At 37.7% G+C, this 22,757-nt stretch overlaps 1 protein-coding gene across 4 annotated transcripts; it reads right to left on the bottom strand.

Annotated features, from left to right (window-relative positions):
- Nucleotides 1-10,008: 10,008 nt before the first annotated feature.
- On the bottom strand, nucleotides 10,009-21,873 carry SIKE1 (suppressor of IKBKE 1). 4 transcript variants are annotated; one of them, XM_065906430.1, is made up of 5 exons: nucleotides 21,625-21,873; nucleotides 21,297-21,402; nucleotides 20,191-20,333; nucleotides 18,728-18,841; nucleotides 10,009-17,146 (listed from the first exon to the last, which is right to left on the bottom strand). In XM_065906430.1, exons 1-5 carry the CDS (start codon nucleotides 21,793-21,795, stop codon nucleotides 17,045-17,047), a joined length of 636 nt encoding a protein of 211 aa, XP_065762502.1. In that variant the 5' UTR covers nucleotides 21,796-21,873; the 3' UTR covers nucleotides 10,009-17,044. The 4 variants fall into 4 exon arrangements, with proteins under 4 accessions (XP_065762502.1, XP_065762526.1, XP_065762511.1 ...); XM_065906454.1 differs by having other exon boundaries at nucleotides 10,009-14,360; XM_065906439.1 differs by having other exon boundaries at nucleotides 21,637-21,873.
- Between the last annotated feature and the right edge of the window lie 884 nt (nucleotides 21,874-22,757).

Raw genomic sequence — 22,757 nt, 5'->3', positions numbered from 1 at the left:
CACGAGGGCTGAATGACGCCAGCGGTGCGCTGTGCTTAACCACAACGGAGGTGGTGTCTAAATTCCCCTAGATCCCCTCCCCCTTGAGTTGCGGAAATCAATCTGTGTTTACTGACTCCACTGGGACTCAAGGGGTGGGGTGTAGGGTGACTTTCAGTGTCTCTGATCTTTGCAAACTTGAATATGCTTTAGGCTGTGAGACCAGGGTGAACCTCCAGGGAGAACAATTTGGAGGACGTATCAGAAATGTCATATAAAGGATTCTCCTTCCTCGGCAGTAATCCAGAAGTTCGCAAACCGCAGTTTCATTTTTTTCACATTGGAGGCTTTCTTGTCTGCTACATTAGAGTGGAATTTTATTTAGTATAGAGTTAGATTTTTAGCAAGGTACTTTGAAAACCTTAAGTGAGAACTTTATCTCCCATAAACTGTGTTGCTTGCAACAGACAGTGAGTGAGCAAGGTATCATGGCCATTAAACTCCTTCAACTGACCTTTCTAGTTACTGGAAGGTGTTCATAGTGTGATCCACGGGACTGAATCGGTAACCAAAAGGTTGAAATCAGGGTAAATGGATGATTTATCTCACAAGGAGAGAGGGTAGGAGGGAAATGTTAATTCTAACCACAGAAAAGTTCAATGAATTACACCTTGCCAAACATCAGGCAGTCCCCTTTGGTGAGAGGAATGCTTTTCACATTCTGTGGCTCTCTCGCTTGAGAACACTGGATAAAAAATGACCAGTCATGCTTCTGAGAACTTGCCCACCCACTTTATTTTCCCTCTCAACACTTACTTGTCCTGCATCACATATGTGTCATCGCTGGGATGTGTAATAGTAACAACAAATGGACATGGTGCTGTCCTCAAGGAACTTTCAGTCTAGCATCATTTAATCACAAAACCAAAATCTGAACATACACATTGAAATAACTGCAATGAAGGAAAGGTGCACAGTGTTATGAGAGTATGTAACCTTGGATTATAAGAGGAGGTAGTATCTTATTTCCGAAGTTCAAAGATGTTTTATCCAACTCTTCTGCTATTGGTCTAATCCCACAAGATGCCCCTTCTCTTTGATGCTTACCCGCTCCACCACAGCTTTCCCAGGCTTCACTGTTAATGCTTTCATAGTTCACTCTGTTTTTGCTAGTTTATACTAGCTAGTGATACTTTAGAACAGGGCCTGTGACATTCATTTTTACATCGCTTATCCTGGCAATGCCTGACATAGACAACCTTCAAAAGTTTGTTGAATGAATAGCACTGAACAACAATGTAAGAAGTTATTAGAAAGTGGAGTGTTCTGTTGGGAAGTATGGAATGTAAATACATCAGACTAGTTGTTTTGTTTCCTCTGTCCAAATCTTAAATTGAGATTTCTCCTCCCCAGCAATAGATCCGTTTGGATACTCTAATCTAATGTTATGGAGAAACTGCCCTGGGCTCTTGCACTAGAAATAAGGTCATGTGAAGCTGGGCTAAAAGTAGAATTAGGTCTCATATCACAGCAATGGGAAATATAAAAAATAATAGCCTCACTAAATTCTATAAGTACAAATCCTATTAATGAGAATAAGGTCTCACTTTCTACCATCACTCTTAACTTCTAAAGACCTTAAACCATGTAAGACCTTAAACCATTTCATCACCTTTATTCTGATATAGCTCAGTTGCCTTTATATTCCCCCTTGATCCATAATTAGTATCAAATTATATTTGACAAAATGCAAATATGTATAAACCCAGAAGCATATATTTTAGCTTCCAAGCTTTAAAAAAAGTAAGAGATGGAGTAATTTGATTTAAATCACTGGTTTCAATTATTTAGTTTTTCTACAAGTACTACTCATAGGTTTCATTTTTAGGTAGAGATAGGTTTCATTTTTAGATCACATTTTAAGGGGACAATATTTATTCAAATTAACTTTGAAGCCAAGTAAAAAAATCCAAAATGTTTTCATGTTTATTTTTTTAACCTGAAGTTAATTAAAGCACAAGCTTGTGAAGTCACTTGGAAATCATTTCCTATACAAAAGGATAATCACAGACTTGGGGAAAATATTTGGTCCATTAAGAAATAATAATCAGAATTTTAAAATTGTGTATTTTTTTGTTTATTTATCATACTAATTTTTATTTCTGAGAAACTTAAATAGACAATGAAATTGATTATAGTTGTTTTTTTTTTTTCCTTACAATTACCAATAAGCACATTTTTCCAGAGTCTATTTGAGAATCAAAAGTAAGTATCCTCTACACATTTATAATATTTTCTTGGAGCCGTGATGGAGAGATTTTTGTCAGTTTTCTGTGAAATGAGAAAGGTTAGATCAATGTAGAGATTTCTTTTAAATTTTTAATTTGAATAAATTTTAATTGATTCAAGATTTAAGACTGTTTTTATTCTCATATTATGTCTTTCCTAGCTAGGGAAGGTAATGGGAATTTCCTTTATAAAATTATGGTAATAGTGAATGGCAAATGGATCCACATTCAGAATTTCAGAACAGGAAAACACAAGTTAGAGCAAAAACTTTCATAAAGAATATTACTTCTATAGGAATGCAAATAAGACTTAAAAAGTGAAGTCGCTCAGTCATGTCTGACTCTTCACGACCCCATGGACTGTAGCCTACGAGGCTCCTCCATTCATGGGATTTTCCAGGCAAGAGTCCTGGAGTGGGTTGCCATTTCCTTCTCCAGGGGATCTTCCTGACCCAGGGATTGAACCCAGGTCTCCTGCATTGCGGTTAGATGCTTTACCGTCTGAGCCACCAGGGAAGTTCCCCAAATAAGACTTAAGAACACCACAATCCAAAACTTTTTTATTCATCAGCAAGCCCCCAAACAGTTAAAGTGATTTTTTGAGGATAACATATAAGAATAGCAATTATTAGAATTTAAATAAAAATAAGGCAAAAGCTTAATATAATGCTTGTCTTTAAAATGTCAACATTGCACTTAACAGAATAATTATGTGGACAGGCTAAGCGCCACACTAAAAGTAATAACCATAACATTTTAGCTCTGTCAATTAGCCAGAGAAAAGCATGGAGCAAAGCCTATTTCAAATTTAATTAAAAGTAAAACCAATTGCATTTAGAATAAAATCCATACTCTTTACCATGATCTGCAAGGCCACAAATGAACTAGTCCCTGCTAAGTCTCTAACTCCTGATCACTGTGTTTTAATCCACTGCCACTGCATTGCAAATTTGTTCAGACTTCAGAATTCTTACCTTTTCTCTTGCCTCTGCCTGGAATGCTGTTTCCCCAAATCATTAGATATTTGGCACTTTCTCATCATTCAAGACAAAATGTTACCACCTCACAAATCTTTTCTAAAGTAAAAGTACCCACTATTACTATTACTCTCCATATTACCACTATTACCATTACTCTTCATAATATTAGCTTATTTTATTGTCTTTCAGTTCAGTTTAGTTCAGTCACTCAGTCATGTCCGACTCTTTGCAACCCCATGGACTGCAGCACACCAGGCCTCCATGTCCATCACCAACTCCTGGAGTTTACTCAAACTCATGTCCATTGAGTAGATGATGCCATCCAACCATCTCATCCTCTGTCGTCCCCTTCTCCTCCCGCCTTCAATCTTTCCCAGCATCAGGGTCCTTTCCAATGAGTCAGTTCTTCGCATCAGGTGGCCAAAGTATTGGAGTTTCAGCTTCAGCATCAGTCCTTCCAATGAACACCCAGGACTGATCTCCTTTAGGATGGACTGGTTGGATCTCCTTGCAGTCCAAGAGACTCTCAAGAGTCTTCTCTACCACAGTTCCAAAGCATCAATTCTTCGGTGCTCAGCTTTCTTTATAGTCCATCTCACATCCATACATGACTACTGGAAAAACCATAGCTTTGACTAGACAGACCTTTGTTGGCAAAGTAATGTCTCTGCTTTTTAATATGCTGTCTAGGTTAGTCATAACTTTCCTTCCAAGGAGTAAGAGTCTTTTAATTTCATGGCTGTGATCACCGTCTGCAGTGATTTTGGAGCCCCCCAAAATAACGTCTGTCACTGTTTCCACTGTTTCCCCATCTATTTGCCATGAAGTGATGGGACCAGATGCCATGATCTTAGTTTTCTGAATGCTGAGTTTTAAGCCAACTTTTTCACTTTCCTCTTTCACGTTCATCAAGAGGCTCTTTAGTTCTTCACTTTCTTCCATAAGGGTGGTATCATCTGCGTATGTGAGGTTATTGATTTTTCTCCCGGAAATCTTGATTCCAGCTGGTGTTTCATCCAGCCGGCATTTTGCATGATGTACTCTGCATAGAAGTTAAATAAGCAGGGTGACAATATACAGCCTTGACGTACTCCTTTTCCTATTTGAAACCAGTCTTTTGTTCCATGTCCAGTTCTAACTGTTGCTTCCTGACCTGCATACAGATTTCTCAAGAGGCAGATCAGGTGGTCTGGCATTCCCATCTCTTGAAGAATTTTCCACAGTTTGTTGTGATCCACACAGTCAAAGGCTTTGGCATAGTCAATAAAGCAAAAGTAGATGCTTTTCTGGAACTCTCTTGTTTATAAATGTATTTCTTTCCAAAATTAACACATTTGTGAATTTAAGTTTTATTGCCCTACTTCTTGAACAATAGTGTAAGCTTTAGTTCTGTGTTTGTTTCTTTGTTGTATCCTCTAAACATAGAATTGTGACTAACAGTAAATAATAAATAAATATTCATTGAATGAATGAATTATACTTATTTAACTAACTCTAAGAAGACTCTTGAAAATCCCTTGGACTGCAAGGAGATCAAACCAGCCAACCCTAAAGAAAATCAACCCTGACTATTCATTGAAAGGACTAATGCTGAAGTTGAAGCTCTGATACTTTGGCCACCTGATGTAAAGAACCGACTCTTAGGTAAGACCCTGTTGCTGCGAAGGATTGAGGGCAAAAGGAGAAGGGGGCCACAGAAGATGAGATGGTTGGATGGCATTACTGACTCAGTGGACGTGAGTTTGAGCAAACTTGGGGAGATAGTGAAGGATGGAAGCCTGGCGTGCTGCAGTTCATTGGGTTGCAAAGAGTTGGGACAAAACCTAGCAACTGAAGAAAAGACAGTATTGATTTTGTGATATGTCATTATTTATGTACCAGCAAGAAAAGGTGTTGCTATGTTCACTATAACATAGAGACTTCCCTGGCAGACCAGTGTTTAGGACTCTGTGCATCCACTGCAAGGGGCATGGGTTCCATCTCTGGTTGGGGAACTATGATCCCACAAGCTGTGCTAGCACAACTGAAAAAAAAAAGGCAGTTCACCATGACATAATAGTTTTATTACTTAGAATTTTGTACTTATTAAAATATCTCTTTAAAGTTATTTAGATGTAAAGTAATTAGCCTCCAATTAAATTAATTTACAAAAAATAAAGTTATTTAGACCTAGTTTTTTTTTTTAAAATCATGTGTCACACTTGTGTGTATATAAAGTAAAAAAAAAAAAAGCAAAGTAAATTCATTAAGGCATTCCTAAAACTTCTTTACAGAGTCCAGCTCTTCTGAATCTCTTACTTTTTAGTAATAAATTCTAACGTATTTTTTTAATGCCATACATTGAGGAAACATAAAAAAATAAAAAACCAACAGACTAGGAAAATATATATTTGGAACATGTAAGACTGACAATGTTATCATGAATATATAGTAAATTAATACATATCAAATGATAAGAAAAAAAGCAAAAGAAAATGGAGGAAAAACTCAAATGTCTCTATTTTTTAAATCCCTGTATACGCAAATAAACACTTGAAATTATGCTCAGCCTCATTAGTAATTAGGGGAATGCATAATTGTTCTGAGATAATGTGGAGCTCACAAAATAATTAGAAGCACAGCACAGAAATTTCCCATAAACCTTTCACCCAGTTTTCTACCATGTTAATCTTACCTCACCATTGCAGTTTTCAAAAGTAAGAAATTATCTCTCTTTTTTATTTTTTAAATTATGAAAATATGGTAACATTTACAGGAGACTTGGAAAATACAGAACAAAGTTACACATAGTTCCGCTATATATTATAGCTGTTTAAGTAGGTATATGAAGATTTTTTGTTGGAGTTTCCATGTCAAACTCTCAGAAATTAATTAAATGAATGTACAGAAAAGCACAAGAATATAGTAGACCTGGGAAGCATTAAGAACCAATTAGAAATAATTAAGATCTGTACAATTTTCACACAACAGTAGGATTAAAATTCTATTTAAGTTCCCTAGTTTATAGACTATAAACTAGGAGACACTGGAATATATCCAGAAATTTCCTGGTCTAAAGGTATTGAAATCATACAGAGTCTGTTCTCTTATTACTGTGGAATTATGTTAGAGATTAGTATCAAAAGATATTTGAAAATAACCTACATATTTTCAAGTGCAGTGAGACATTCACCAAGAGAGATCTTTGATTTAGCCATTGAAAGCCTCACTGAAAGTTAGAAGACTGAAAAAACGGAGGGTGATTGCAGAGAACAAAGCACTTAAATGAGAAATTAATATCAAAGATACTTAAAAAAAAATCCCTTTTATTTGGAAAATAATGCCTGCATTTAAATGAGGGGTATAAAAAAATAAATGAGGGGTATAGCTAAGAAGCCATAACAAGGAAAATTAGAAAAGTATTTGTAATAGAATAAAAGTGAAAAGAGAATTTACCAGAATTTGTTGCATGCAGCTGAAGCTGCTCAATGCAATTAAATACAATGTGGAGTCTTGAATAAGGTATGAAAACAGACACTAGCATAAAATTTTATGAGGTTTGAATATAATCTGTAATTTAATACTGTATCACATGTTAATTTCCTGTTTTTTTAAACAACATAATTCTTTATAGTCACAGAATTGGATGAGAAGTTTCAAGCCTCATTCAAATTTTTTTTTCAATCACTGGCATAATAAGCTTTCTAGAAAAGTAAGAAATGAACCTTGACACAATAATATTAACTACAAAGGTAATTCGGGTTTCACCAGTGTTTCTCTAACATCTGTTTTCTCTCCCAGAATCAAATGCAGGATCCCACCCTACACTTGATACTATGTCTCCTTCAGTTCAGTTCAGTCGCTCAGTGTGTGTGACTCTTTGCAACCCCATGAATTGCAGCTTGGCAGGCCTCCCTGTCCATCACCAACTCCTGGAGTTTACTCAAACTCATGTCCATCGAGTTGGTGATGCCATCCAGCCATCTCATCCTCTGTCGTCCCCTTCTCCTCCTGCCTTCAGTCTTTCCCAGCATCAGGGTCCTTTCCAATGAGTCAGTTCTTCACATCAGGTGGCCAAAGTATTGGAGTTTCAGCTTCAGCATCAGTCCTTCCAATGAACACTCAGGACTGATCTCCTTTAGGATGGACTGGTTGGATCTCCGTGCAGTCCAAGGGACTCTCAAGAGTCTTCACCACAGTTCCAAAGCATCAATTTTTCGGCGCTCAGCTTTCTTCACAGTCCAACTCTCACATCCATACATGACTACTGGAAAAACCATAGCCTTAACTAGACGGACCTTTGTTGACAAAGTAATGTCTCTGCTTTTCAATATGCTGTCTAGGTTGGTCATAACTTTCCTTCCAAGGAGTGTTTTAATTTCATGGCTGCAGCCCACATCTGCAGTGATTTTGGAGCCCCCAAAAATAAAGTCTGACACTGTTTCCAGTTTCCCCTGCCTCCTTAGTTACCTCCATTCTGTGGCATTTCCTCAGTTTTTCCTTCTTTCATGACCTAGATGTTTTAAAACAATATTGGTCAGTTATTTTGTAAACTTCCCTAACTTGGTTTTGTCTGATGTTTCCTTTGCTTAGATTGATACTATGCATTACTTGAAAGAATGTTACAAAGGTCATGTATGCTTCTCATTGTATCCTACACAGGGCTTATATGATGTTGAAAGTATTATTAGTGATGTTTACCTAACCAATTGGTCAGTGTTGTCTACCTGCATTTTTCATGGTAAAATTACTGTTTTTCCCTTTATAATAATAAAATATCGTGAGGGAGATACTCTGAGACCATGCTTGATTGAATAGTGTCCTCTTAACATACATGTGTACCCAGAATTCAGAATGTAGCCTTATTTGGAATAGTATCTTTGCAAATAGTCAAGTTAAAATGAAATCAGGACTAGGGTAAACCCTAATCCAATAACTAGCATCCTTAGAAGAAGAAAGAAATTTGGACACAGAGACATATAAGTACAACATACTGTGAAGACTAAGGAGGCAGAGATTGCAAAGATGCATCTGGAAGTCAAGGAATGCCAGGAGTTACCAGAAGTTAGAAAAGGGGCATGGGACACATTCTTCCTCAGAGCCCCCAGAAGGAACTGACCTGCCAACACCTTGGTTTCAGACTTCCAGCCTCCAGAACTGCGAGAGAATAGATTTCTGTTGTTTGAAGCCATCTAGTTTGTGGTCATTTCTTATGGCAACTCTGGGAAACTGATACGGAGACTTTTTCTGACTGAACTTTGGTTCACTCATTTTAGCATGCATTGGTGGATCTTACTAATAAATCTTTTTTTTTTTTTTTTTTTGGTCTCATAGATGTGCAGGTTTTTCTACACAGAAGTATTCTGGGGCCACGAAAAATACTGGTAATGCAGCATTTCATTGCTGTCGGAATGCTGAGTACGTAATGTGTGCTCAGTCCTGTCCGATTCTTTGCAGCCCTATGGACCATAGCCTGCCAGGCTCCTCTGTCCACGGGATTTTCCTGGCAAGAATACTGGAGTGGGTTGCCACTTCCTCCTCCATGGGATCTTCCCAACACAGGGATTGAATCCAGGTCTCCTGCATCGGCAGGTGGGTTCTTTATTGCTGAGCCACCAGTTGTCTTCACGATTTTATTCTAAACTTCCAAAAGCCACTGTGGTAGGCAGAATTTTAAGATGGCCACCAAGATTCCCATCATATGGTACATTTGCCTTCTATAATTTCTTCCTCTTGAGCATGGTCTGAGTTTGTAGATGTTAGAGGATATCACTTATATCTCCTTAATGGCAAAAGGGATCATTGTAGATGTAATTAAGGTATCTCATCAGCTGGGTTAATCAAGAGGGAGCTTATTCTATGTGGGCCTAATAATGTGAGCTCTTATAAGGGAGTCTAGAATTGGAAGACAATGAAAGTCAGAGATGATCTTCTGTTGGCCTTGAAGGCCTCTGAGTTCTACACCTGCAAGGAAATGAATTTTGCCAACAACCATGTGAGTATAGGAGAGGAACCAGAGCCTTGGATGAGATGTTAGGCTCAGATGACACCTTGAATTCAGTCTGGTGAGATCCTGAGAAAACCCAGTTGAGCCCTGCATGGACTTCTGACTTACAGAACTATAGGATAATAAATAGCTGTTGCTTTAAGCTGCTAAATTTGTGGTGATTTGTTATATAGCGATAGAAAAATAAGACAGCCATACTCCCAAGTTCTTATGCACTCTTGATTTTACAAATGTTAATTGAAAGTTCACAGAAAACAGCTAACCCTCCATTCCGTTTTCAAATAGTTCTTAGTTTGTCGACTGAACCGTCAAGAGCTTGCCTTTGTCCAGTCATTCCACTAGAAATTCAAATCAATTTTCCTTATGCTTAGAATCAACTACACCACAACCCCAACATGTATAAGACATATCCCAATTTCAGAGACATTAAAGTATGAAATAAAAATAAATCTTAGGATCAATAACATAAAGAAATCCATTTCTAGGAGGCTAGACAAAATGTAAACAAAATGTGAACAAAATGTAGTTCATCAAAGCTCTGAAGGTTCCACCTCCTCTTTAGCATTCTTGAAGAGTGACAGAAAAAAAGCATCATTTGCTTTCCACTATGCATATTAGTGAATACTCCTTAATTCATCTTGAAAGTTGACATGAGACAACTGCAAGTGAAATAACTACAGAATATGAAATACACTTGCTTATAGTGAAATGTGTATAATACCAATAAGGTATATGGAGGGAGAATTATAAAGTAGGAGTCAGAAAGTATCAAGGATTTTTTTAAAAAATGTACGATTTTATTATTCTATATGTATGTATCCCTTCAAAATATACTATAGTCACATGATTAAATCTTATACATCAATGAAAATGAATGACAACTATATATAACACAATGAATCTTAGAAATATAATGAAGAGTGAAAATAAAATCCCCATAGGCTACTATACAGTCTGATACCACTTTCATATAAAAAGGAACAAAACTAAAAATGTGACTTCAGGGTGAGATACATATTTCTGGTCTTTTTACATGTGACAAAACTATTAAAAAGAGGGAGCAGAGGGATAGAGACAGGAGAGGAGCTCAAATAAATACATGTAATAAATGGGTAATGTTCTATTTCCTAAATTAAGAGATGAATTATTATGCTTGATAATTTATATGCATGTCACATCCTTTTGTAAGTCAAAAATTACATTAAAACATTAAATGTAAAATTATGCATAAAGTGTGGACAAAATTTATATTCAAAAGGTTGCTTTTTAAACTATGCTTATTTTATCAGTCAGGGTTCCATTCTTAATTATAGTCAATTCAGGTTAATTTTAACAAAAAGTGACATTAGTAAAAGCTAAAAAGTAGTCCTCAGGATCTCTGGATACCCTGAAGACCAGATTTAGAGGCTGTACAGCCTCTATAATCACTACATATAATAGCCTCAGTGAAGACCCCACCGTCTCCACTGTTGGGCAGACACTGCAGCTTACACCGTGGACTTTGCTGACACTGGACACTGAGTGTTGTCAGTGCTGCTATTTTTTTGTTGCTTTCTGTGGATGTAGAAGCCGGTGTTGTATATCACTGCCTTTACTCAAAGAATTCTGCATAGCCCTCCATCTTTCTATCACACACTTTTAAGGCAGAGGTGTCTTCCCTGGCTGCAAAGAGGCTGGGAAAACAAGTATCTGACACTTTCCAATTTGTCAGGAGGGAGTAAGATGCTGCCTCGTTAGGTGATAGGTTCCCTGACTATAGTATGAGTTAGGATAATGGGCAGCCAAGAAGAGAGATGACAGGTATCTCTCTCAGCCCATTCCTTGGCCATTCAACATCAACACAATGGTTAAAAACTATTCAGTGTAAAGACTGTTGTTAGCTTCTTTCTTAATACTCTTTCCTAACAGAACACTGATTTTATCTGGGGCAGCTATGTACCCAGCCTCCTTTGCTGTTAGAAGTTCACAATTTAACAGGTCAGGCAAATAAGACAAAAGAAACTCTGCCTGAATTTCTGGGAAAGCTTTGCTTTTCCTCATAAAAGAGAAGAGGTATAGCTAGCATAGGCTATGTCCCCCCTCTGTTTTTTTCCTGTGTTCTGACATGGACATGACTTCTGGCACAGCAGCAACCTTCCTGCAACATGAATATAGCATGAAAGATGAAAAATATGCTAATGAGGCAGATTTGAAAGACAGAACCACATCCTTTCCTGTATGTAGTTAGTACTGCTAAGCACTGATTAAAACTGTCCCTTTCGGTTGCAGGCACACACTGGAAAACAGATGACAATTAGGTCTCATCACTTAAAGTGAAAGTGAAAGTGAAGTTGCTCAGTCGTGTCTGACTTTTTGCAACCCCATGGACTATAGCCCACCAGGCTACCCCATCCATGGAATTTTCCAGGCAAGGGTCCTGGAGTGGGTTGCCATTTCCTTCTCCAGGCTTCAATTATTAAATTCATGATATTTTGTAATAGGTAGGCTGAGGTGTTTCTTTTGCACTATTAATAAAAGTAGATTTTGGTTATCAAGAACCACTTGAATACTGAACATTATTTGGCATTTAAAGGAATCTTAATAGTTAAGAATATGTTTCAAGTCTGCATTGGAATCTTGGTTTCTGTTTGAATAACCTCCTTGTACCTGAGTATCTGTAAAATGAAGTACAACTGGAAATGGAGATTTTACAACTAGAAAGGACCCAGTTTTCTAGTTATCCTACTTATTTTTGTCTGTCAGTTCAGCTCAGTCACTCAGTTGCATCAGACTCTTTGTGAACCCATGGACTGCAGCAGGTCAGGCCTCCCTGTCCATCACCAACTCCTGGAGTTTACTCAAACTCATGTCCATTGAGTTGGTGATGCCATCCAACCATCTATCTCATCCTCTGTCATCCCCTTCTCCTCCCACCTTCAGTCTTTCCCAGCATCAGGGTTTTTTTTTCCAGTGAGTCAGTTCTTCACATCAGGTGGCCAAAGTATTGGAGCTTCAGCTTCAACAACAGTCCTTCCCATGAATATTCAGGACTGATCTCCTTTAGGATGGACTGGTTGGATCTCCGTGCAGTCCAAGGGACTCTCAAGAGTCTTCTCCAACATCACAGTTCAAAAGTATCAATTCTTCAGCGCTCAGCTTTCTTCACAGTTCATCTCTCACATCCATACATGACTACTGGGAAAGCCATAGCTTTGACTAGACGGACCTCTGTTGGCAAAGTAATGTCTCTGCTTTTTAATATGCTGTCTAAGTTGGTCATAACTTTCCTTCCAAGGAGCAAGTGTCTTTTAATTTCATGACTGCAGTCACCGTCTGCAGTGATTTTGGAGCCCCCAAAAATATAGTCTGACAATGTTTCCCCATCTATTTGCCATGAAGTGATGGGACCAGATGCCATGATCTTAGTTTTCTGAATGTTGAGTTTTAAGCCAACTTTTTCACTTTCCTCTTTCACTTTCAGCAAGAGGCTCTTTAGTGCTTCTTTGCTTTCTGCCATAAGGGTGGTGTCATCTGCGTATCTGAGGTTATTGATATTTCTCCCGGCAATCTTGATTCCAGCTGGTGCTTCATCCAGCCTGGCATTTTGCATGATGTACTCTGCATAGAAGTTAAATAAGCAGGGTGACAATATACAGCCTTGACATACTCCTTTCCCTATTTGGAACCAGTCTGTTGTTCCATGTCCAGTTCTAACTGTTGCTTCCTGACCTGCATACAGATTTCTCAGGAGGTAGGTTAGGTGGTCTGGTATTTCCATCTCTTGAAGAATTTTCCACAGTTTGTTGTGATCCACAGTCAAAGGCTTTGGCATAGTCAATAAAGCCAAAGTAGATGTTTTCCTGGAACTGTCTTGCTTTTCCCATGATCTAGAGGTTGTTGGCAATTTCATCTCTGGTTCCTCTGCCTTTTCTAAATCCAGCTTGAAAATCTGGAAGTTCACAGTTCTTGTACTGTTGAAGCCTGGCTTGGAGAATTTTGAGCATTACTTTGCTAGCGTGTGAGATGAGTGCAATTGTGCAGTAGTTCGAACATTCTTAGGCATTGCTTTTCTTTGGGATTGGAATGAAAACTGACCTTTTCCAGTCCTGTGGTCACTGCTGAGTTTTCCAAATTTGCTGACATGTTGACTGCAGCACTTTCAAAGCATCATCTTTTAGGATTTGAAATAGCTCAACTGGAATGCTATCACCTCCACTAGCTTTATCGTAATGATGCTTCGTAAGGCCCACTTGACTTTGCATTCCAGGATGTCTGGCTCTAGGTGAGTGATATCATTGTGATTATCTGGGTCATGAAGATCTTTTTGTACAGTTCCTCTGTGTATTCTTGCCACCTCTTCTTAATATCTTCTGTTTCTGTTAGGTCCATACCATTTCTGTCCTTTATTGTGCCCATTTTGCATGAAATGTTCCCTTGGTATCTCTAATTTTCTTGAAGGATCTCTAGTCTTTCCCATTGGATTGTTTCCTCTATTTCTCTGCATTGATCACTGAGGAAGGCTTTCTTATCTCTCCTTGCTATTCTTTGGAACTCTGCATTCAAATGGGTATATCTTTCCTTCTCTCCTTTGCTTTTCGCTTCTCTTCTTTTCACAGCTATTTGTAAGGCCTCCTCAGACAACTATTTTGCCTTTTTCTTGGGGATGGTCTTGATCCCTGCCTTCTATACAATATCATGAACCTCCATCCATATATCTTCACGCACTCTATCAGATCTAATCCCTTGAATCTATTTCTAACTTTCACTGTATAATCATAAGGTATTTGATTTAGGTCATACCTGAATGGTCTAGTGGTTTTCCCTATTTTCTTCAATTTAAATTTGAATTTGGCAATAAGGAGTTCATGGTCTGAGCAACAGTTGGCTCCCAGTCTTATTTTTGCTGACTGCATAGAGCTTCTCCATCTTTGGTGCAAATATAATCAATCTAATTTCAGTATTGACCATCTGGTGATGTCCATGTATAGAGTCTTCTCTTGTGTTATTGGAAGAGGGCATTTGCTATGACCAGTGCGTTCTCTTGGCAAAACTCCATTAGCCTTTGCTTTGCTTCATTCTGTACTCCAAGACCAAATTTGCCTGTTACTCCAGGTATTTCTTGACTTCCTACTTTTGCATTCCAGTCTCCTAAAATGAAAAGGACATTTTTTGGGGTGTTAATTCTAGAAGATCTTGTAGGTCTTCACAGAACCATTCAACTTCAGCTTCTTCAGCATTCAGCCTTATTTTGTCTCTATAGGATTCTCAAGTTGTAGATAGTTCCTCCTCTGTACTCAATACATCCTTTTATTTATCACATTTGCCTCTCTACCAGATTTTTCTTTGAAAACACTGAATTTTTTTGTCAATTAGTTTGACATTCTCAAACTAATGTCCTTAGAAGCTATCTGGAATGATTATTAAAATACAAATTCCTAGATTCCATCCCCAAACTTCTATTTTAGGTCAGTGAACCACATTTTGAGGAACACTGAAATAGACTTTCAATGTTTGAATCAAATTATGCATGATACTAATAAAAGTTCATGGACAGAGAACTTTTGACAGGGCTACAGTCAATGGGGTCACAAAGAGTCAGACATAACTAATGACTAATACACAATAAAGGTAGATATCAATAATACTTAATTTTCAAGACACTTCCAAACTGTTTCAATTTTACATTTTGACTTGTAATCATGTAACTTATGATTTCTAACTATGAGTACATCTCTAAAACCATTTCAGAAATAAGTATTTTTGGTTATACTAACTATAATCTGATAATTAGGAAGTATTTATGAAATGCCCTAATTGACAGGCTGCTATATAAGTGAAATATAAACCTTTGCACTTTCTAATAATTTGACTCATTACTGAGTTATATTAGCTGTTATTCTCAAAATGAGATTTTTATTCAAAAAGGTAAGTTTGTACTAAAATTTGGAAACCAGTCAAGTTCCTTCACCAACTGCAAAGTAAACTTTCATACTCAAACCAAAGTCAAGAACATTCTTTCTCCTCTTTAACTACACACTATTTTCATAGTATTAACACCAGCTAGGCTCTATATTATACAGGGTCTTGAGAGTGGTTGAGACTCAAGCTTCAAGTTTTTGATTTGCCAGGGGAAAAGTTAGTATTTATATTTATCCTGACATCTGAGATATAAACAACTCTACAAACATCTCGAAAGGGACATAAAGCAGATAAAGGGACACTATGCTATATTTTAATGGGTCTTTTGATTTTTTTATCATTTTCACCAAAAATTGGCCATGGCAGCTAACAAATGGCATTTTTCTGCCTTCTGAATGGAACTGTGGGAAATGGTGGCACTTAGGGCATGCACTTCAAGGCAAATGATCAGACTAAAAGTTTACATACTCAGGAAATGAGATAAGAAGACCCACACTTCGGGTGGCAATGTTTTTCAAATTGTTTACAAGACTCTGAATAGAAATCTGACAAATTAAAAAATGACATATACCAATTCATTACAGTCTACCACTATAGGCAAAGTCTGTTAGTATTACTGGGATCAGATGCTTTTAGGATATCTTGGATAAATTCTGTTGTTTTAATTGGTGTTAATTCTTTATGGCAGTACAAAAGAAAGTTTACACCACTCAAAGCACTAACAAAAATCTTTCTAGTGATGTGCCTATCCCATGCAGTACAAGGCTTAGGGTAATTGGGAAATACTGACAGATTTAGCATTCATTATTTCAATTATTTGGGGGCAAAACTAAATTGATAGTATTACATGAGTAATTTATAAATTTGAAATGAGATAAACTGAGATGAGGGAATGAAATGACAAGTGAGCCTAGCTGATCACTTAGCATTTGACTCTCAACACAGCTTCCAGAAATGAAATAAACTCTCATTAAGTGATAAAACTTTGCTTCCTTGTCAAAAGTGGATCTAAAAAAAAAGCCAACTACTAGTACTAGTGATGAAAGACATCCAAACAAGTGACGGTTCTTAATTACAAACGGAAGTTATATATTATATATTCTTCACACTGGATAAACTACCCAAGTTGAAGATTTCCAAGTAGGACAAAACTGAAGAATTGACTAATAATATCTAACAGAATAAATAAAATTTACTTTCAGCATCTGAACTAAGCACATGTATGTGCATACACATACACAGGACAAATTTTTCAACATTCTTTGAACAATATGATGATTATACTACCACTGGAAAAAAACAGTTGACTTACTTTCAAGTATATTTTGTGGGGACTAGCAATAGGTTCTCTCAAGAGTAAAGACACCAGGCCATGACCTGCCAACTCTTAGCACCAGAGAGACTTAAAACTTCATAAAAGGTGAATGATGTTACAAATTAGAGAATCTGCCAATCAACTTCTATGGAAATGTCTTATTTTTCTCAAGTGGAAAAAAATCCAGGTTTATGCCAAACAAACGTACAAAGATAATCTGTTTTTAAAAGTTTTTAGAATTGCAATTTATAATCTGATATAAAATAAAACTGCTGGCTTATAACAAAATGCTACAAGTTTCAGAGATATGAAAGAACAAAAATGAACTGAAAACACAGTTTATATAAATCAAGTTCCCAGAAATGAAAATTAGTCTTTTACAGAAAGGAATAGTGAAACTCAGTGTGTACTTTTACTAACACACCTTAAAACTATTTTGTGGACAGCCACTTTTGACTGCAAATTCTAAATTGCCACTTGATACATTTAATCAACATTAAATCAAGTCTGAGGCAAGACACTGAACGGACAATACTCTAATAGAGTTATTAACTTCCTTCCTTGATAAACAATCTCCAGGCATTATTCAGAAGTTGAATTATTTGACGGCTTGGGAAGCAGTGTCCACTGAGCTTTCCTTCCTGACCTGAAGAGACTCACTGCTGATGGACAATAATTCTCGAAGTTCCTTATTTTCAAGCTGGAAAAAAAAAAAGTGTATGTTCATTTCAGGTATTCTGTCAAACCGTATCAGAACCCACTGTTTGCGGCTTGAAATAGAAAGTATATTATTTTACTTTTAAAAGTTTTAAAGAAACAGAAGAACTGAGAATTTCCTAAAATTCTACTTATCTATTCAGTTAAAAAACATTTATTGAGTAATTTCCACATGTCACGTGTTAAGACTACACATGAAAAAAACAGGGTCCTGCTCCACTAGAAGAATTCGCTGCTTGTCAAAATCTTTATGGTTCCCACAAGTTTTACTATTGTTTCTTCTGTCTTTCAAATTCCTAATAATATTTCCATTCTGCTTAACCTTCTCTCCGAGATGTCCTATAGTTTTGGAGAAAGGAAGGAAAGGGGGAAAAGAATTACTGGGCACATAGCCAGGTATCACATGGGTGTCTTACATATATCATCTCATACAATATGTAGGGTAGGGACCATTGCCTATATCCATGTTCTCTTTGAGATGAGGACACTGGCTCCCAAAAGTCCAAAAACCTGCCCATACTCAGATAACTTGGATGTGGTTATTGCTGGTCTCCATCCGATGCCCACATTTTTTCCACTTAAAAGTATTAAGTAAGACTTGTCTCACATTTCCTTAGGGCTGTTTCCATAACTGAAGTAAATTAGGGATGGCATACACAAGGTCATTCTATCATTTTAACTAACTTCTATCCTAATTGGGTCTTTGCCACTCCCCTTGATTTCCAGATACGGCAGTTTGCACTCTTCATCCTTATTCTCTCTGCTGGAAATTCTGGTAAACCACAGCATTTTCAGGTTTCACCAAGACATACCCTGTATCTCCTAGCATTTACATACATTTTCATACCAAAAAAATTTATTACTCTTATTGCTATCATTAGACTCCAAGGAGGGATTCTGTCTTTTTCTCTCTGGTAATTTTCAAAGGGCCCATGGCAGAATTTGTAATAAGGAACATTCAAATCACCTATTGTAATGTTTCTCTTTAATAACTGTATGGGCACACTAACACTCCAGGTCTTTCTTTGTAAATTATTCCCAATTTAACCAAAACATTACATGAAAACAGCTTTAAAAAAAATCAAGACTATAAAAGGGAAATTGATTAAAAAAAAAAATCAAGACTACAAGACCTGTAAAATAGTCTGAAGTCCCTTGGCTTTGTTTCCCAAAGGCAACCACTTTTAATATTTTTATTTATTTCTTTTGGTGTTTACTTCCATAATTCTAAATAATATGTCTTGTACTGCTATTTCCTGATCATCAAGTTTAAACAGTATCTATCTGAGTTCTTTTTACAGCAAATGAGGGACTTTAGCTCACATGTCCCTTCCACTACCTTTAACCCTCTCAATATGATATATCAATTTCTAGCCAATAAGCATTTGCATTGTTTGCTTCTGATTACCTTTTCTTTCTTCAAAAGCGTATGGAGGATGTTTTAATTTTAAATCAGACCACAAAGGAAACATCAATACACTGCAGTGATATAAAATGATGGCATACCTTTCAGACTCTGAAAACTCCCTAAGATATTGTGAACCTAAAATAGCAATAATCTTACCTCTAATTGCGCTAGTTTTTCCTGAATCTTACAAAACTGGTCATCATCCATTTGAACTGCTTTCCTCATCACTTCTCCCATTTCACAGATTCTGTCAATCTGATTCTCAATTTCCTGTGAAGATATTCAGAATAAAAAAGTGAAAAAGTCATTTTTTTTTAGCAGATATGAAGTTCATGAGAACACGTGTATTATGATGTTAAAAACTCATTTAATCTGTGGTACAGAGGCTACAGGAATTTCACTACAATCTAAGTCCTCAGAGGTAAAGCCATTATAAACTTATCTTGTAATATTCACAGAGAAGTCATTTTCAGAAGATTGATTCTAGTCTAATCATCCACTAGATGTTGGACACTATCTCTAAATGGCTGTTTAACTTAAATTTAAACACTTTTATTGGCAGGAAGCTTGCCACATTCCAAGGTACCTTATTTTATCTTTGGACATATCTCTTAGCAAGCTTTTCATATAAGCTAAATTCTGTCTTCTTCAAGGATCAGGTTTTTCTCCTTTGGATCAAAGATGAAAGCCATTCACATATTTAAAAGATCCTTGTTCCCTATGACCTTAGTTAGTTAAACTCATTAAAATGCTTTCAATAGAATCTAAGATGAAACTTATCTTCCATAAATTCCGCTGCAGCAAATAGTGAGGTATCAATCTATTAATTTAGAATTAAATGATATAGTACATGCAAAAGTACAAAGACAACTCTAAAGCACTCTACAAACTTAAGAACAATTACTGCACCTCCCAAATTAAACCATAAGCAATGCAAGTATAGAAACTAGGCTGTATTTTTTTTTTTTTAACCATACTTCTCTCTCCTAACAACATAGTATGATGCTATGTTTACCGACCCCCTGCTATGTGCCAAGCACTATGTTAGGGATAAAAGATAAATTCATGCTCCTTACAAGCAAGGAGCTTACAGTTTAGTGAAATGTACCATAATAACAACTCAAGTATTTACTGAATACTGTTAACACTAACAGGCTTCCCTTGTGGCTCAGCTGGTAAAGAATCTGCCTGCAATGCAGGAGACCTGGGTTCAATCCCTAGATTGGGAAGATCCCCTGGAAAAGGGAAAGATTACCCACTCCAGCATTCTGGCCTGGAGAATTCCATGGACTGTATAGTCCACGGGGTCCCAAAGAGTCAGACATGACTGAGCGACTTTCATTTTCACTTTAACACTAACTGACATTGTTCAGTGGAAAAACTAAGTATTCATTAACATTTTGAAGAGAGATCTTGGTGGAGGGACGAACTTGAGTCTTACTCAGATAAAAGGCCCTTTACCTCCTTTTTTCTACTCATATCTTTACAAAGCTATACTAAAACCTACAGCAAATGTGGTAAACATGAAAGGAAAACAAGCTTACTTCAAAGCAAGCACATGAGCTAAAACAATGTCAAGATTTCAATTCATTTAGAATTTATCCATCAAAGTTTCTTACTGCAGAGTGAGACTGGTGAGCTTTCAGCACTGGTTCGGCATCCGCTGCTTTTTTAGCAACCATTAATTGTAACATCTGTTTCCGGTATTTGCTCATGATGAGTTCCAAAGCATCCTGGTGTTCCTCCAAGGAAACCCATAGCTCTATCAAAAAACAAAATAACTTGGCAGTGATGTCTGAGATACCTCCTAAAGCCAAACTCAAACAGCTGGATTTTATGACATGCCATGAAATATTATGAACCCAAAGATGTAAATTGGTGTTTAAGTCCACAAAACTCAACAGTCATGGTCTATGTGAAAAATATCTTTCCAGGCAGAAGCAGCAAAATCTGGTAGAAACAACATGGGATGTGGCATCAGAAGACATGAGTTTAAGTTCAATTCTGCGAATTACTAGATTACTACTCTTAAATCATGTAACCTCTCTGAGCCTATTTCTTATCTGCTTTGTAATAATAAAAACCTGGCTTGTCTACTTCAAAATGAACATATGACAATACATATATGTATTGCATGATATATGTGAAAGCCCTCTGTAAATATATAAATAACTATTCATACTACTATCATTACAATATATTCACCAAGCCCAAGAATATACACCTGAGGATTAAATTTAGCTCTTCCACCTTGCATAAGAACATAAAAATCCCTTCAATCTTAGCTTTAATGTTTATCTCAATTAATATTTAAACATTAAATCTTAAGCCCTTGAGGATATTAACTCTTCCGTTATGCAAACCTCCGTCTCCAGATGCCTAACAAGCCATGCAATGATAATTCAACTCTACTAAGCACCTCTTGGGTAAGCTGCGTTTAAATACAAAATCAGTCAGATGACCTTGAAAAGAGTAATGTAACAAACTTTACTGCTATTGGGTCAGCAGAGGCTATGGCAACCCACTCCAGTATTCTTATCTGGAGAATCCCGCGGATAGAGAAGCATGGCAGGCTACAGTCCACGGGGTCCCAAGAGTCGGACCCAACTTGGTGACTAAACCACCACCACAGCATGTGCACTTTTGTGACTTGTCATTTTTGCAAGAACTTTTGAAATATTACTGGATATGAGAAAATCATTACACACAAAAAGGCCTGACTAACCTCTGTTTTCCTGCTGCAAGTCTCTAATCTGTGTATTCTCTTGGGACAGCAGAATGTGAGGTTTGTATTTGGACATGTCCTTTATATCGGATGCATCCTCTTGATACTGGACAAACAAGAGACAAACTAATCGCGCCGTAAACATAACAGCCGCAGATGCAACTGAAGAGGTATGAGGCAGAACTCCAGGGCAGCACTGGCAGCCCCGACCCCACAGAAAAGTCTCACCGCCACCCTCTGGGACCAGGAAAAAACTCCAAGCCGAGTTTCCACTTTACCTCATTCTCCACCCCTTAAGTGCCCAGAACCCGAGGGCACGGGCCCGTACCCTCTGCCTGACCTGGTCCGGAAGCGCTGTTCCCGCCTCCCGCATAGCGGCTACCCGCCGGTGCAGAGCCGCCGACTGATCCACTAGTGACTCGGCGGCCGCATCGTGCTCCCTCAGCCTCTCCAATAGAGTCTTAGCGTCTGTCAGAATCTTCTCGATGGTGCAGCTCATAGCAGCCCCTAGACCGCAGTCAGAACACCGCTCACCTGTGCCAAGGACTCAGCGCCTCCCTGAGCGAGTCTCAGCTTTACAGACGTCACTTCCGGGTACGTTTAAAAGGAGCCTCGGCGGGAGCCGCGATATGCGCTTGCGCAGTGGCAGCCTGACCAGTGGGTGGCTGGTGACCGTCTTTAACCTGTGGCTTCCCCACATCCTCGCCCTGTGCAGAGCCCCAGAGGCCTGCCCTTGCCACGCCTTTGGTTTCCTGTTTCCACTGCCTGGTGGTCAAGTTGTGTTAAGGCTGGGCTAGTCTTGAGTTTCGCCTGTTCCTACTGGTTTTGATTGATGTGGATTGTTCTTATCACCGTTTAAAAATTTTTTCTTTTAATGTGGTAAAGACGCTTTAAATTTATCATCTTAACCAATAGTATTAAGTACATTCAAGTTGTTGTGCAGTCATCACTACCATTCATTTGCAGAATTCTTTTCATTTTGCAAAACTGAAGACTCTTGAGAGTCTCTTGGAGTGCAAGGAGATCAAATCAGTAAATCCTAAAGGAAATCAGCCCTGACTTTTCGTTGGAAGGACTGATGATGAAGCTCAAGCTCAAGTAATTTGGCCACCTGATGCTAAGAACTGATTCACTGAAAAAGACTCTGATGCTCAGAAAGGTTGAGGGCGGGAGGAGAAGGGGGTGACAGGATAAAATGGTTGGATAGCTTCACTGATTCAATAAACATGAATTTGAACAAACTCTGGGAGATGGTGAAGGACTGGAAAGCCTGGTGTGTTGCAGTCCATGGGGTTGCAAAGAGTGGAAAGCTACTTAGCGAGTAAACACAACAGCATTAGACTTTTAACTCCTTATTCTGCCTTCCTCCCAGCCCTTGGCAACCACTCCTCTACTTTCTGTCTCTATGAATTTAGCTACATTAGATACCTCATACAAGTGGAATCATAGAAGTCATCATTG

This window comes from Muntiacus reevesi, chromosome 1, assembly GCF_963930625.1.
Source record: "Muntiacus reevesi chromosome 1, mMunRee1.1, whole genome shotgun sequence".
NCBI lineage: Eukaryota > Metazoa > Chordata > Mammalia > Artiodactyla > Cervidae > Muntiacus > Muntiacus reevesi.
The sequence above is the reverse complement of the archived record's forward strand: the minus strand, read 5'-3'. Positions and strand labels throughout refer to the sequence as shown.

Bases quoted from the DNA above. Each gene is read 5' to 3' on its own strand.
- SIKE1 (XM_065906430.1), bottom strand. From the start codon at position 21,795: ATGAGCTGCACCATCGAGAAGATTCTGACAGACGCTAAGACTCTATTG. The intron at 21,403-21,624 runs GTACGGGCCCGT...TTGTTTGTCCAG, and splicing joins CGGACCAGGTCAGGCAGAGG to TATCAAGAGGATGCATCCGA. The intron at 18,842-20,190 runs GTAAGAAACTTT...ATATCTTCACAG, and splicing joins CTCACCAGTCTCACTCTGCA to GAAATTGAGAATCAGATTGA.